Source organism: Phascolarctos cinereus, unplaced genomic scaffold, assembly GCF_003287225.1.
Source record: "Phascolarctos cinereus isolate Bilbo 61053 unplaced genomic scaffold, phaCin_HiC Scaffold_4;HRSCAF=312, whole genome shotgun sequence".
Classification (NCBI taxonomy): Eukaryota; Metazoa; Chordata; class Mammalia; order Diprotodontia; family Phascolarctidae; genus Phascolarctos; species Phascolarctos cinereus.
Window position 1 is genome coordinate 92,231,045 of NW_027555847.1, and position 12,827 is coordinate 92,243,871.

Consider the following 12,827-nt stretch of genomic DNA (forward strand, 5'->3'; position numbering starts at 1 on the left):
TCTATTCTGACATGTACCTAGAGGGGCCCAATTACTAACATTCGTTAATTGTGAGATTGCAGGAAGCCTCCTTTCCAAAAACTATAAATGGGAAGACTACCCCCAAACCAGAAGACCAAGGATTCCCTAACATGACCTTGCAAACACACGCCACAGTTCAAAGAGAAAGGAGGAGAGAGCAGAAACTCATTTAAATGGACATTTATTGAACAACCAGAGTTTGCAAAGTTTGAGTCACTTTGTGGATAGTTCAGTTTACCCCCCTGCCATGGCTAGATGCCCATCTTAGAGCAGCCTGACAACTGACCCAGAGAGCAGAAAAGACTGCTATACAGGTGGAAGGCGGCATCATGTAGTGGGATTTCTACAAACTTGCATTATGACCTCAACATATTATTTCTTTCTACCCTGTTGAAAAGGAGAGGAGGGCCGAAGGTAGAGGGAAGTGGGGAAGCTACATTATTTCTAAGGTCCCTTCCAGTCCTGGCCTGATTCTGTTAACAAATTAGACCTGTTCCCAGAAAGAAACCAATGCCCTTTCTTCCCCTTCCCTGGCTACCTCACCTCCAGGGCTGTCAGTAGGAAATCATACAGTCCTCCTCTGTGGATGGGGTCCATCATGTCCCTGATCAGATGGATTTCTGCTCCCAGGTGCTGGATCCTAGGAGACATACCCAGAAACCTTTTAAGCCCTACTTTTGGAATGGCACAGGGGAATGGTTTATGATATCACTACTGGCATCCTGTAGTCCGCCCTGCCCTAAGAAGAGCTCCCCCCGACCCCAGCCAGCTGAATAGGACAAAAGGGACCCATTCATGAACCCCTGTACATCCAGTCTGTGCCAACCTTCTGCCGTCCCCTAGCTAAGAGTTGGCTTACCGGGCCCGGGACACAACATAGATGAGTAAGGGCAGCAGGTCATCCATAGGAAGTTTATGTTCCCTCTCCAGAACCCGGGAAACTGTGTTCTCAATCTCAACATAGGTCTTTTCAAGCATCTCCAGCTTCTCCCGGGGATCCACAGTAGTGCTGTTGTGGAGAGGTAGTAGGAATAGATCTCATTTATACAGGGCTTTAAAAATGAGAAAACTCTTATCTTCACAACAGACTTGTGAAGTAGGTAGTGCAAATATCAACTGCCTCCATTTATCAGTGAAGAAACAGGGTCAGAGAGGTCAGTTCACTTGGGATCACAAAGCTAGTGTCAGAGTCAGGGTTTGAAACCTGGTCTCCTGACTTCATTTTGTCTCCTAGGGAAGGACAGAACAGACTAAGGTCATCTCATCGGTAAGTCTTCCTTCATGGAGAACGATGTCTTAAGCCTGACCAGACTTTGGGGGTGGAGAGAGAAGTGAAAGGGAAAGAGAAGCTTCGATCTGGAATGAATTTCTCCTCCACCCCCCAGTCTGATGGGAGATAGTCTCTGCCCTCAAGGATCCCCTCCAGTCTGAAAGAAGACCCACCCCTTAAGAAGCCCCTAGTCTAATGGAAAATACTCAGTCCTTGTACTGAAGTGTCCCCAGGGTAAGTCAGGAATCAGTGTGGAAACATACATTAAAAAACACATAGGCCAAGTTCAGAATAGCATTAGCTGAATAGAGCTACATGCATTAAAACTAAAGGGAGGCAGGAGGGAGTGGAGCCTGCCAGAGTAAATCCAGGAGGACTTTCTGGTGGAAACAGACTGTGAGTTGGATTTGTAAAGACAGAAGGGACACACTTGTAGAGAGAAGGAGCAGAGATCCCATGCAGGGAATGGCCCATGTACCTAACAGTGTAGACTACAAAAACGCAGAGTGATCAGGTTATATTGCTGAAGGAATGTAGTTTGGTAGAGTAGACTAGAACCACTTGGCATAGGGGAAGCTATATGCGTAAGGGCGTTGAAGGCTGGCTGAGGAGTTTGTCTTCAGTATGCGGGGGAGGGAACTTTGATGGACCCATCTCTTATTTGATTGCCAAATCACATGAATGAGTGAATTGGGAGCCACTGGGGCCAGATATTGATGTCTTGTACATCCACTTAAAAAGCAGTTCAGAATCACTTGATAAAAGTTTTTTAAAAAATTGAAGACCAGAGCAAAATCGTGGAGGGAGCATCTGCATAAATGATGGCAAGATGGAGGCATTAAGGTTTCAAGTCGAGGCTGACTATTCACTGGCATGCATGGGGTTAGCACAGCAGGCTGCTACCTGCCTGAATAGGATAAGGGCATGGTCTCCAACTGTGGGTGGGAATGAAAGGGGGATATTCTGCCCCCCTCCAATGAGAGGGGAAGGAAGCCCACCCAGTTCCCATATGGGGTGGTTGACCCTGAAAGGGTGACTTACATGATCTTCTGCAGGCACTCGGTGGCAGAGAGGAAGCACTTGTCTCTAACCAGGGAGTATCTCTGCAAGGGGACAGCAAGAGCCAAAATCACACTGAGACTCCCTACCCAGTCATCTCCCCCCTGCCTCAGCCCCTCCACAAGGCCAGCCTAGCAACCAAATCCCTCCATCCTGATGATCCTCAGCCCTTCAACATTCTCCTAGCCCTAATTGCCCCCTTGATCCCCAGCCTATACTTGGGCCATTGAAGACTCATTATCAATCCTATGCCCCAGAAGCAGTCAGATCCAACTTCATCTAAAGGCCCACATTCTCTCATCATAACTTATCCCAGCATGTGACAGCTGAAAAGGATTTTGGAGATCACCTAATTCAGGGGTGGGAAACCTGGGTCCTCAAGACCACATGCAGCCCTCTGAGTCCTCAAGTGCAGTCTTTGAATCCAAACTTCACAGAACTAATCCGTGTTATTACCTGCATTAAATACATCCCCTTAGTAAAAGGATTTGTTCTGTAAAACTTGGACTCAAGTCAAAAGGCTGCATCCAAGGACCTAGAAGGCCACATGTGGCCTCTAGGCAGCAACTTCCCCTCAATCCGACACATTCATTTTAAAGCGGAGGAAACGAGTCAAAGTAGTGACTTGCCCAAGGATCCATAGCTAATAAGTGGATGAGTCAGGACTACAGTCCAAGTCTCACCCAGTGCCCATTCTATTACATCATGCTGCTTCTCCAATCTAGACAACGCAAGTCTTTTTCATACCTACTATGTTTTATTTTCACTGAATGGTCCATCTACCCCCAAAAAATTCTTGCTGCTTTCCTCTCTATTCTTTTTTAAACCTGACTCTCCTAACTTTTACACAATATCTGCACCCTCTAGGAAGCCTTCCTTGATGATGCCAGTGACTTCAATAGAACCTTCTCACCCCTCACGCTGTCTCTTACTGCTCCCCACCCTACCCCATACCAATCAGGTATCCTGCCAAAAGTTAGCTGGGTGCCTGGGAAGGCAGTCCTCTCACCTGGTTGGTTGTCAGTGTGAGGTCCTTGAGAGGCCAGAGGTGCCTGGAACAAGAGGAATGGGTTTTTAGGACTGAGCAGGAGGAAACGGGCTCAGAATTTCCTGACCCTTAGGGCTGGTTATATCATCAAGCATTTTGCCAAAATAAGCCGTAAAATATTCTTCTCACCAGAGCTGAGAAGGCCAGTAGAGATCATCTCCACCAACATCCCCTCATTGTACTATGTGATCCCCTCCCGATACACCCACCTTATTTATATTTAATTGTTGACCACAAATTACTTCTGATACAATATAAATAGTAATATGTAGGCTTCAACCTCATTGGACAGATAAAAAAACTGAGGCCCAGAGAGAAGTCTGAGATCACAGGTTTCGGGTTAGAAAGGACCTCAGAGGTATCTTGTATAAGCCTCTCCTCCTAAGTAAGGCACAAAAGACCAGATCTGCCCAAAGTTGCATAAATAGTAAGGAGCAGAGGATTAAAAACCCAGATTCCCCAGCTCTCGCCACTCCCTGCTAAAGCATCCTGTGGCACATTGGATACAACCTTGAACCAGGAATCAGGATAGACCTGAGTTCAAATCTAACCTGAAGATGCTTACTAGCTGTGGATAACCTCTGTCTGCCTCAGTTTCCTCATCTATAAAATGAGGATAATAATACAACTTAGATTGTTGTGAGGATTAAATGAACTAACGTGTAAAGTAATTTGTAAACCTTAAAATGTTGTGTAAACCCTAGTTGTTGTCATTATTGTGAAGTAGACAGTGAACTAGTAGAATAGCTGAACCCAGCCAGGTCTCCTGATTCCTGGCCTGCAGCTTACCCATTTGTAATACCTTGTGTCTTCAGCTTGTGGCATTTAAACACTGGTTAGATGTTTATCTTATCTGTGATGATTTCAATGGGGAACTCCTCCAGAGGGAGATGGACCCAATAAATGACCTCCTGTGGTCCCTGTCTATCCCAGATTATGTATTCTCAATGATTTTGACCAGCTGCAGCCCTACATCTTTGGCTTAAGCCCATCAGTCTGTAGCAAACTGTTGAGGAACCATATTTTAAATGAAAGAAAACAAAGATTCGTTTTCAGTTTCTCAAGAAATATTTCTCCAGCCTCTCCAGATTTGTCCCTTTAGGCAAATGGGAAGCACAAAGGCTGAGACCTTTTGAAATTCAGTAAGAATGATAACTGAACACAACTCTGGTCTAGATAGGATCACTGAGCTGTCCCCCCTCTCCTTTGAATGATTGGCCTCTTGCCCCATGTAAGGACTGTGTCTTCTCTTTGGGAATTCAAGGTTAAGATTTTGATCAAAGGAAGGAATTCCTTAGGAGGAAGAGTCCAAAAAGGAACTGGCCAGTTTTAGAAGGTTAACCCCCAAACTACACTTTAACATATTATGATCTCTCCTTTGCTCAAGATTCCTATAAATGTTGCCTAAAATCTTCCTGGCAGAGAATCATGTCGGAGAACATGGGGAACTATCCCAGTCTGAACATGTCTCCAAGCTAGAAATAGTTTGAATATAAATTAATGTTAAATTCAATAAAGCTAGAAATAGTTTGAATATATTAAATTCAATAAAGCTAGAAATAGTTTGAATATAAATTAATGTTGCATTCAATAAAATTGCTTCTGGCAAACTAAATTGTAGACTGCATTAACATTATTTTTTTTTCTTTGACACTGTCCCTCTCTTGCTCTATGACAGCCCTGTCTTAGGTGCAAGGGGAACAGGTAAAAGTACACTCACAGTCCATGCCCATGGGGGATAATGTGGTGATTCCAATTACTATAATAATAAAAGCAGTGTGTCCACAAGGAAGCCAGTGATAGAAAGGTGCAAGATAGGGTGGACTGTACAGGAGAGGAAAACTGCAGTCAGGCCAGGGACAGCTCCCATAAACATTGCCAACATGTAAGTGGCACCATTATACAGTAGAAGAGAGCCCTGGGTTGGGAGAGTGCCTGGGTTCACATCCTTGTTCTTCCCCTTTATAGGTAAGCTAACCTCTCTAGACTCAGTTTCCTCATCTGTAAAATGATAGGGTTGGACTGGATGCCCTCCAAAGAGCCTGCCAGTTCTAAATCTATGATAATAAATATTATCTGGTTATTTGGAGCACCTCTTTCTGAATACAGGTTAAATTAGTGCCCTGTGAAAAGACCGAAGAAGTCTCTGCTGGGCGTGGGGAAGACTGTCTAACATTCACTGAAAGCAATGGCCAGGGTGTATCAGATGGCATGGCTTTTCTGTGCACCAGTGGCGGTTACCCTTTGTAACCTCCGTGGCTGGCACCAAAAAATGGAGGTAGTGATCCAGCCATTTTGGAGGGCAGTTTGGAATTATGCCCAAGGGCCATAAAAATGTGCATACCCTTCAGCCCAGCAATAGCACTTCTAGGGCTATATCCCAGAGAGATCATAAAAATGGGAAAAGGACCCACATGTACAAAAATATTTATAGCAGCTCTTTTGGTGGTGACAAAGAATTGGAAATTGAGGATGCCCGTTAATTGTGGAACGGCTGAACGAGTTGTGGTATATGAATGTAATGGAATACTGTCGTGCTATAAGAAATGATGAACAGGCTGACTTCAGAAAAACCTGGAAAGACTTGTGTGGACTGATGCTGAGTGAAGTGAGTAGAACCAGGAGAACGTTGTACACAGTAACAGCACACTGTTCGATGACTAACTTTGATAGACTTAGCACTTCTCAGCAGTGCAAGATCTAAGACATCTCCAAAAGTCTCATGATGGAAAATGCTATCCACATCCAAAGAAAGAACTATGGAGTTTGAATGCAGAGGGAAGCCTACTATTTGCTCTTTTTTTTCCTTCTATTTTGTTTCTTCTTTCTTGTGGTTCCTCCTATTGGTTCTAACTCTTCTTTACAATATCACTAATGTGAAAATGTGTTTAATAGGAATGTATATATAGAGCCTATATCAGATTGCATGCTGTCTTGGGGAGAGAGTTGGGAAGGGAGGGGGAGAAAAATGTAAAACTCAAATATATGGAAGTGATTGTTGAAAACTAAAAATAAATTAATAAAAAAATTTAAAAAAAGAAAAGAAATGGAGGTAGATAGTTAATCCATACTCCAAGCAACTCTTTTCTCTGAAGAATCAATAAAAATATGTAAAGGGCTTTGAGGAGAAAGAGTGGTTCTGCTCTAGAGGGAGGGAGAGAGAATGGAGGCCAGAAAGGAGACCCAGAGAAAGGAACCCAGAAGGGTTCCTTTGGGATCTGGGATAGAAAGGAGCCAGAACCTAGGGGACTGCACTCACCTCTGCACATCCAGGCATTCCAGCAGCTTGGTGTCTGGGAACAGACTCAGGTCGGCTATGCCCTGGCTGTAGAGGTTGTCTTCTTTCTCGTGGTACAACATGTACAGCATAAAGAGCTCCGGATAGAAGCAGGGCAGGATGATTGGCAGGACCAGCCTGTAGGCCTCAGGGTGACTGTGGGAGGGAGAAAGGAAGAGTTACTGGGTGTGTGTCTGCACGGCCTCCCTGCCAGTAAGAGCAGGGTCACGTTGTTCTTTGGGTGTGTCCGACTCCTCGTGACCCCATTCGGGGTTTTCTTGGCAGAGATACTGGAGTGGTTTGCCATTTCCTTCTCCAGCTTATTTTACACATGAGGAAATTAAGGCCAACAGGGTTAGGTGACTTGCCCAGGGTCACACAACCAGTGTCTGAGGGGAGATTTGAACTCGGGAAGATAGTCTTCCTGACTCCAGACCCAGCACTCTATCCACTGTGCCACCAGTTGCCCCAATAAGGCCAAGGCCACAGGTATCCCCTCAATAAGACAACTGTTGGGAGGGAGCTCAGCCTTTCTCACTTGAACCACCTCCAAAATAAATGTATCACATTTTAAACTTTCCAAAACAGTTTGACAAGCATTGTCTTATATGATCTTCCTAATACCAGAGTGAGCAAGAAAAGGGATCTTTATTCTCTACTTTTACCAGAAAAGGAGCCTTAAGCCCTGAGAGAAGAGGGTCAGGGGGATTCTGAAGCCCCAGCCAGCTCTAAATCTATGTTTCTCAGGTCAGAGCGAGTCAGTCACTAATGGAACAGGAGACTTCATTAAGACCTCAGGACAGCCCAAGGATCTTCTCTCTCCACCATGTTCCATGTCCCTATTCAGATGGCTCAGTGTGGGGAGGAAGGGGCAAGAGGTTCCTGAACCATGGGGTACAATGGAAAATGCACTGTCTCTGGAGTCCAAAGGCCTGGGTTCAAATCTCACTTCAGAAGTTTACTACCTATGGGATGTCACTGAACTCTGTGGGCCTTATTTTCATCATCTATAAAATAAGGGGTTTCACTGACCTTTCCAGCTCAAGATGTACAACTCTGGGATCTCCTATGTGAAAATGTTTCAGTCTGTGATGTGCTTTCCTTTCCCGCAAAGAAAGGATGAAAAGGAAGGGGTCTTAACAGGGAGCCGGACTTCCACATGAGGACGGTAGCTAAGCCTTGGACTTAGCAAGAAAGCTGTAAGTTCTGTCCCATTGATCAGTAGTTTTGGCCAGCCTTCTAGGTATGTAGCAATGGCTACATTGACAGGCATTTATTAAGCACCTACTACATGGCAGGCCCTGGGCCAGACACTGAGGTGACAAGCACAAAGAGTCAAACAATCCCTACTCACGATGAGCTGACATAGTGACTTCCCCAGGTTTTTCCCCACCCTGCTGCTGGTGTCCTCATCTTCCCTGCCCTACTGCATTTAGGATCTGGTTTGCACTTGTCATATACTTTGTTCCAAAACTATTTGTTTATTACCGTTACTAGTATTAATCAGAGACTTTAGATAAGTTTTTAAGGTTAGTATTTTAAGTATTTAAGTATTTCAAGTATTTAAGTATGTTAAGGTTAAGTGTTTGTCATATATTTTGTTCTAAAGCTAGGTGCCTCAGTGGAGGCACAAGTTCAAATGTGGCCTCAGACCTTACTACCTGTATCACTTTGAGCAAGTCACTCAATCTGTCTGCCTCACTTTCCTCAACTGTAAAATGGGGATGACAGTAGCACCTATCTCCCAGGGTTGTTGTGAGGATCAAATAAGGTAATAATTATAAAGCATTTACCAGAGTGCTTGGCACAAGGCAGGCACTATACATGTGTTAGCAATTATTATTACAAACCATTGGGGCCTGAGTTAGGAACACCTGAGTTCAAATCCAACCTCAGACCCTTACGTTGTATCACTTTAAGTAAGCCACTTAATCGATGTCTGCCTCATTTTCCCCAACTGTAAAATGGGTTGACAATAGCACCTACCACCCATGGTTGTGGTGAGGATAAAATGAGGTGATAGTTGTAAAGCACTTAGCACGGTGCCTGGCACATAGTAAACCCTATATAAATGCTTGCTATTATTTTATTACTAATTTACAATTTTATTATTACTAAGAAGACTTTTAGATAGCATTTTAAGGTTTGCAAAATGTTTTATAAACATTATCTCATTTGATCTTTGTGTTTATATCTTGACCCCCTACTATATCTTACCTAAACTCTCTCACAGAGACAGGACTATACACAAAATAGGCACTGAATATATGCTTGTTGAGGTAAAAAAGAAAGAAAGAAAGAAAGAAAGAAAGAAAGAAAGAAAGAAAGAAAGAAAGAAGAAAGAAAGAAAGAAAGAAAGGAAGGAAGGAAGGAAGGAAGGAAGGAAGGAAGGAAGGAAGGAAGGAAGGAAGGAAGGAAGGAAGGAAGGAAGGAAGGAAGGAAGGAAAGAAAAAGTTTGGAATCAGAAGGCTTGGTTTAAATCACGAATCATTTACGCTTACTGGGCCTCGGTTTCCTCACCTGTAATACAAAGGGGTTGTGCTAGATTTCTGATTCTTGATCCTAGGAAATTAATTGGATTGAGTTCAATTGAATTGAATCAAATGCCTTATACCTCTATCAAGATTGTGAGGACCACAAAGGTAAGGATTCCTAAATTTCATATGTGCTCTACATGAAATAGGCACTTAATTGTGGTTTGTTTAACTGAATTTTAAAATCTCCTACAGTGGGCTCTCAAAGTGAGGTCTGAGGATCCCTGAGACCCTTTCAAGGGGGTCTGAGATGTCACAACTATTTTCAAAATAATTTTCATAAATATTATCTATTAAAATCCTCCTCTTTTTTCCAGCTACTTATCTGTGTGAGGCTAGATTTTCTTCATATACTTCAACCAAGACAACATATCACAACAGGTTGGGTATAGAAGTATATATGATCATCTGGCTGTCTTCTGTTAAGCCAGACATTAAGGATCTCTTTTAAAATGTGTAAAAAATATGCAAAACGGGCAGCTAGATGGCGCAGAGGATAGAGCACCGGCCCTGGATTCACGAGGACCTGAGTTCAAATCCAGCCTCAGACACATAACACTTACTAGCTGTATGACCCTGGGCAAGTCACTTAACCGCATTGCCTAGCCAAAAAAATATATATATGCAAAACAATGCCACTCTTCTCATTAAATATTTTGTCTTAGAAAATATATTTCAAAAAAAAGAAAACATTTTTCATGAAGATCTGTTAACATAATGGAGCTATTATTATTTTAATGAATTAATATGTATTTTAAACTTTTATCAGTTTTAATTTCTAAGGTGATAAATATTGATAGATATAACCCACATAAACAAAAGCTCTTTGGGAGGAGCTTCACTAATTTTTAAGAGTCTAATGGGGTCCTGACACCAAAAAGTTTAACAACCTCTGTACTAGACTTATCTAACTTTGTATCTCAGTCCTCTGCACACAGTGGGTGCTTAATTATTGTTTGTTAGGTATTGAATGACCCAGGCCAGAGCACCAAAGCTACCATGGATCTGTCATCTTTTTCATTTTAATTAAACATCCCTTTGTCATTACCAATGCCGCATTTCTCTTTAGCCTCATCTAATTTCCTCATTTCACCCTTTACAAGTCGCCCCTCTTCCCCAGGTCTCGGTTCTCCATTTGTAAAGGTGAGAATTCAGGAATGGTACAAAAATACAGTAAGAATGACATGGACAATCTTGGAGCAAAGGCAAGAATACACATATTCAATGTGACCAGCCCTCAGTGAAGCCTAAATTCTTGGAATCCACAGACCTCACTTTAAGGAATGGTACCCAACCTTCTCTGCCTCACCAAGACAGAGTGTAGCACTCTCATTCTCCCTGTAATCCTATCCCAAAGACCTCTCCTCTGGAGGTAAGGTCCAGAAGGTGAGATTAGAATCATAGGGTTTAAAGCTGGAGAAATTTACAGAACAACCAGTCCAGGGGTCCACAAAATACAGCCCCAGGCCACCCAGGTCTAGGTCCACAAAATACAACCCAGCCACCATGCCTGGATGGTATTTACACTGGGGGGAAAAAAAGCCAGGCAGTCAGCACTAGTTTGCCAGCCTCAAAACTAGTCCAACCCCTTTGTCTTATAGTGGGGGGAACTAAAGGGTCCCATGGTTAGAGGAACTGAGATTTGGACACAAGTCTTGGAACACTCAGCCCTTGGCTTCTTCTGCTATGCTTCTCTGGGAGGGAGAACCTAAGGCCTAAGTCAGCTGCATACAGGAAACCTAATCGCTGAGGAGCAGAAAGTAGAGTGGGTTGGATTGGGCTCCTGGAAGTCAAACCCAGGACAGCCAACTCAGACACACCAAGATTACCTTTCACTTGTGTCTTCCCTCTCCTCCTGAATCTGACCCTGCCGCTCCAAGGCTACTCGCAGCAGTCCCCTACAAACGGATAAGAAAAGAAGCCGTTTGTCCACACTCTCCTCTTAGAATCTCAAGAGCCGTAAAATCTTGAGTTAGAAGGTATCCAGAAGTCATCTGAGAAGCCGCTGCCAACTTACTGATAGAAAGCCCAGATCTCCTGGGCGTGATGTTTGACCTCCTCCTGCGCCAGGCCCAGCAGGTGTTTGTTGGCCCCGAAGCCCGAGTAGGTGGCCTGGAAGGCCAGCGTCAGCAACTTCACCAGCTTCCCCAGAGGGTGTGCAGAAGATTTCAGGGCCTGCACGGGAAGGGGAAGGTTCTGCACTCCCTCAGAGAATCACAAAATCTGAACACTGCCCTTTATCACTCATGGCCTGTCCCACTTCCTATAGGTCATCAGACCTTTAGGGCATCCCTAGGTGCCCTAGGGAATAAGTCTGGGCACTGTTGAGTATCTCCATTTGTTCTTTATAAAGAAAGCAGGAGCACAAAGAAACAGATACCCATCCTCTATGCCAGGGGTTCTAAACCTTATTTGTGTCATGGACCCCCTATAGAAGTCTGGTGAAGTCTGTGGGCCCCTTCCCAGATTAATGTTTTTAAATAACTGAAGGAAAAACAAAATTTCAGTTAGATATTAGTGAAAATACAGATAATTTTTCCCCCATCAAAAGGAACCCACTGAAATCTATCCATGCGGACTTCTGGTAAGAACCCCTGTTCTATACAATACAAGAGCTGGAAGGACCCACCAACAAAGAATATCAAGACAGAGAGACTCCTTAGGACATTGGATATAGGACTTTGGGCTGGAAGGGACTTTGGAACCCTACAATGTCAGGATTGGGAAGGAACCTAAGATCACAGAATATGGAATGTCAGGGGTAAAAGAGACCCTAGAACACAGGGACTTTGAATGTCAAGATTAGAAGGGGTCTTGTAAAACAAAACATTGAACATGAAAGATAGGTGGGACCTAGAATACAGGATGTCAGGATTAGAAGGACCTTAGAACACAGAACGCAAAAAGTCAGAATTCAGGAGGAACTTAAAACATAGAAAGAGTGTCCTGACTTCTGCTCAGTGTTCTAGACTGAGGAGAGGATGGAAGAGTGGAGACGAGGTAGCAGAACTGAGTTGAGTCTCAGCTCTGCTATAAAATCACTGTGTGACAGTTAGGTGACAGTGCCCAGAATAGTTTTCTTTCATGAGAATGGACTCTGAGTCTGAGTTTTCCTCTAGCAATATTTTTTTCCCCTAGAGAACTGCCCAGGACACTATGAGGTGAAGTAATTTGCCAAAGGTCCCACGAGCATTATGTGTGACCTTTGAGACCAATCACTATGCTGCTACATCTGCCTTGTAAACAAAACCTAGGTATGGGGTGTAAGACAACAGAAGGGAGAAGGGAAAGGGAAAACAGACTACCCAGTTACAGGGCAGAGAGCTGGGGATTAGATGTGGCAGCACATCTCTAAGCTTAGAGAGTCAAGCAGGCTCAGGATCCAGGTGCTAAGGGCCCCAGGTCACCCTTCTGTAGGGAAGGGAGCAAACTTTTACCATTGCGTGCTCCTCGGCTTATTGGTGGGATAGTCTCTCCCTGAACCCCCTCCCAACACCACCACCAAACCAAAGGAGTAAGAATACCCAGGACTAAACTCTGAAGACCAGGCTGCCCCAGGTCTCTTCCCTGCCTACCCTGGCCAGCTCCCAATCAATCCACACAAGAGTGCTGTGTCCA

General features: G+C 43.9%; 1 protein-coding gene across 3 annotated transcripts in view; it reads right to left on the minus strand.

Moving 5' to 3' along the window:
• ALS2CL (ALS2 C-terminal like) overlaps positions 1–12,827 on the minus strand; it is a 67,657-nt gene that overhangs the window by 1,929 nt on the left and 52,901 nt on the right. For all 3 annotated transcript variants that reach the window (XM_020998935.2, XM_020998934.2, XM_020998933.2), the window contains exons 19-25: positions 11,227–11,384; positions 11,039–11,107; positions 6,658–6,831; positions 3,360–3,402; positions 2,333–2,394; positions 881–1,030; positions 565–661 (exon numbers count right to left, since the gene is read on the minus strand). In XM_020998935.2, the coding sequence (XP_020854594.1) occupies positions 565–661; positions 881–1,030; positions 2,333–2,394; positions 3,360–3,402; positions 6,658–6,831; positions 11,039–11,107; positions 11,227–11,384 (753 nt within the window). The remainder of the gene's footprint in view (positions 1–564; positions 662–880; positions 1,031–2,332; positions 2,395–3,359; positions 3,403–6,657; positions 6,832–11,038; positions 11,108–11,226; positions 11,385–12,827) is intronic.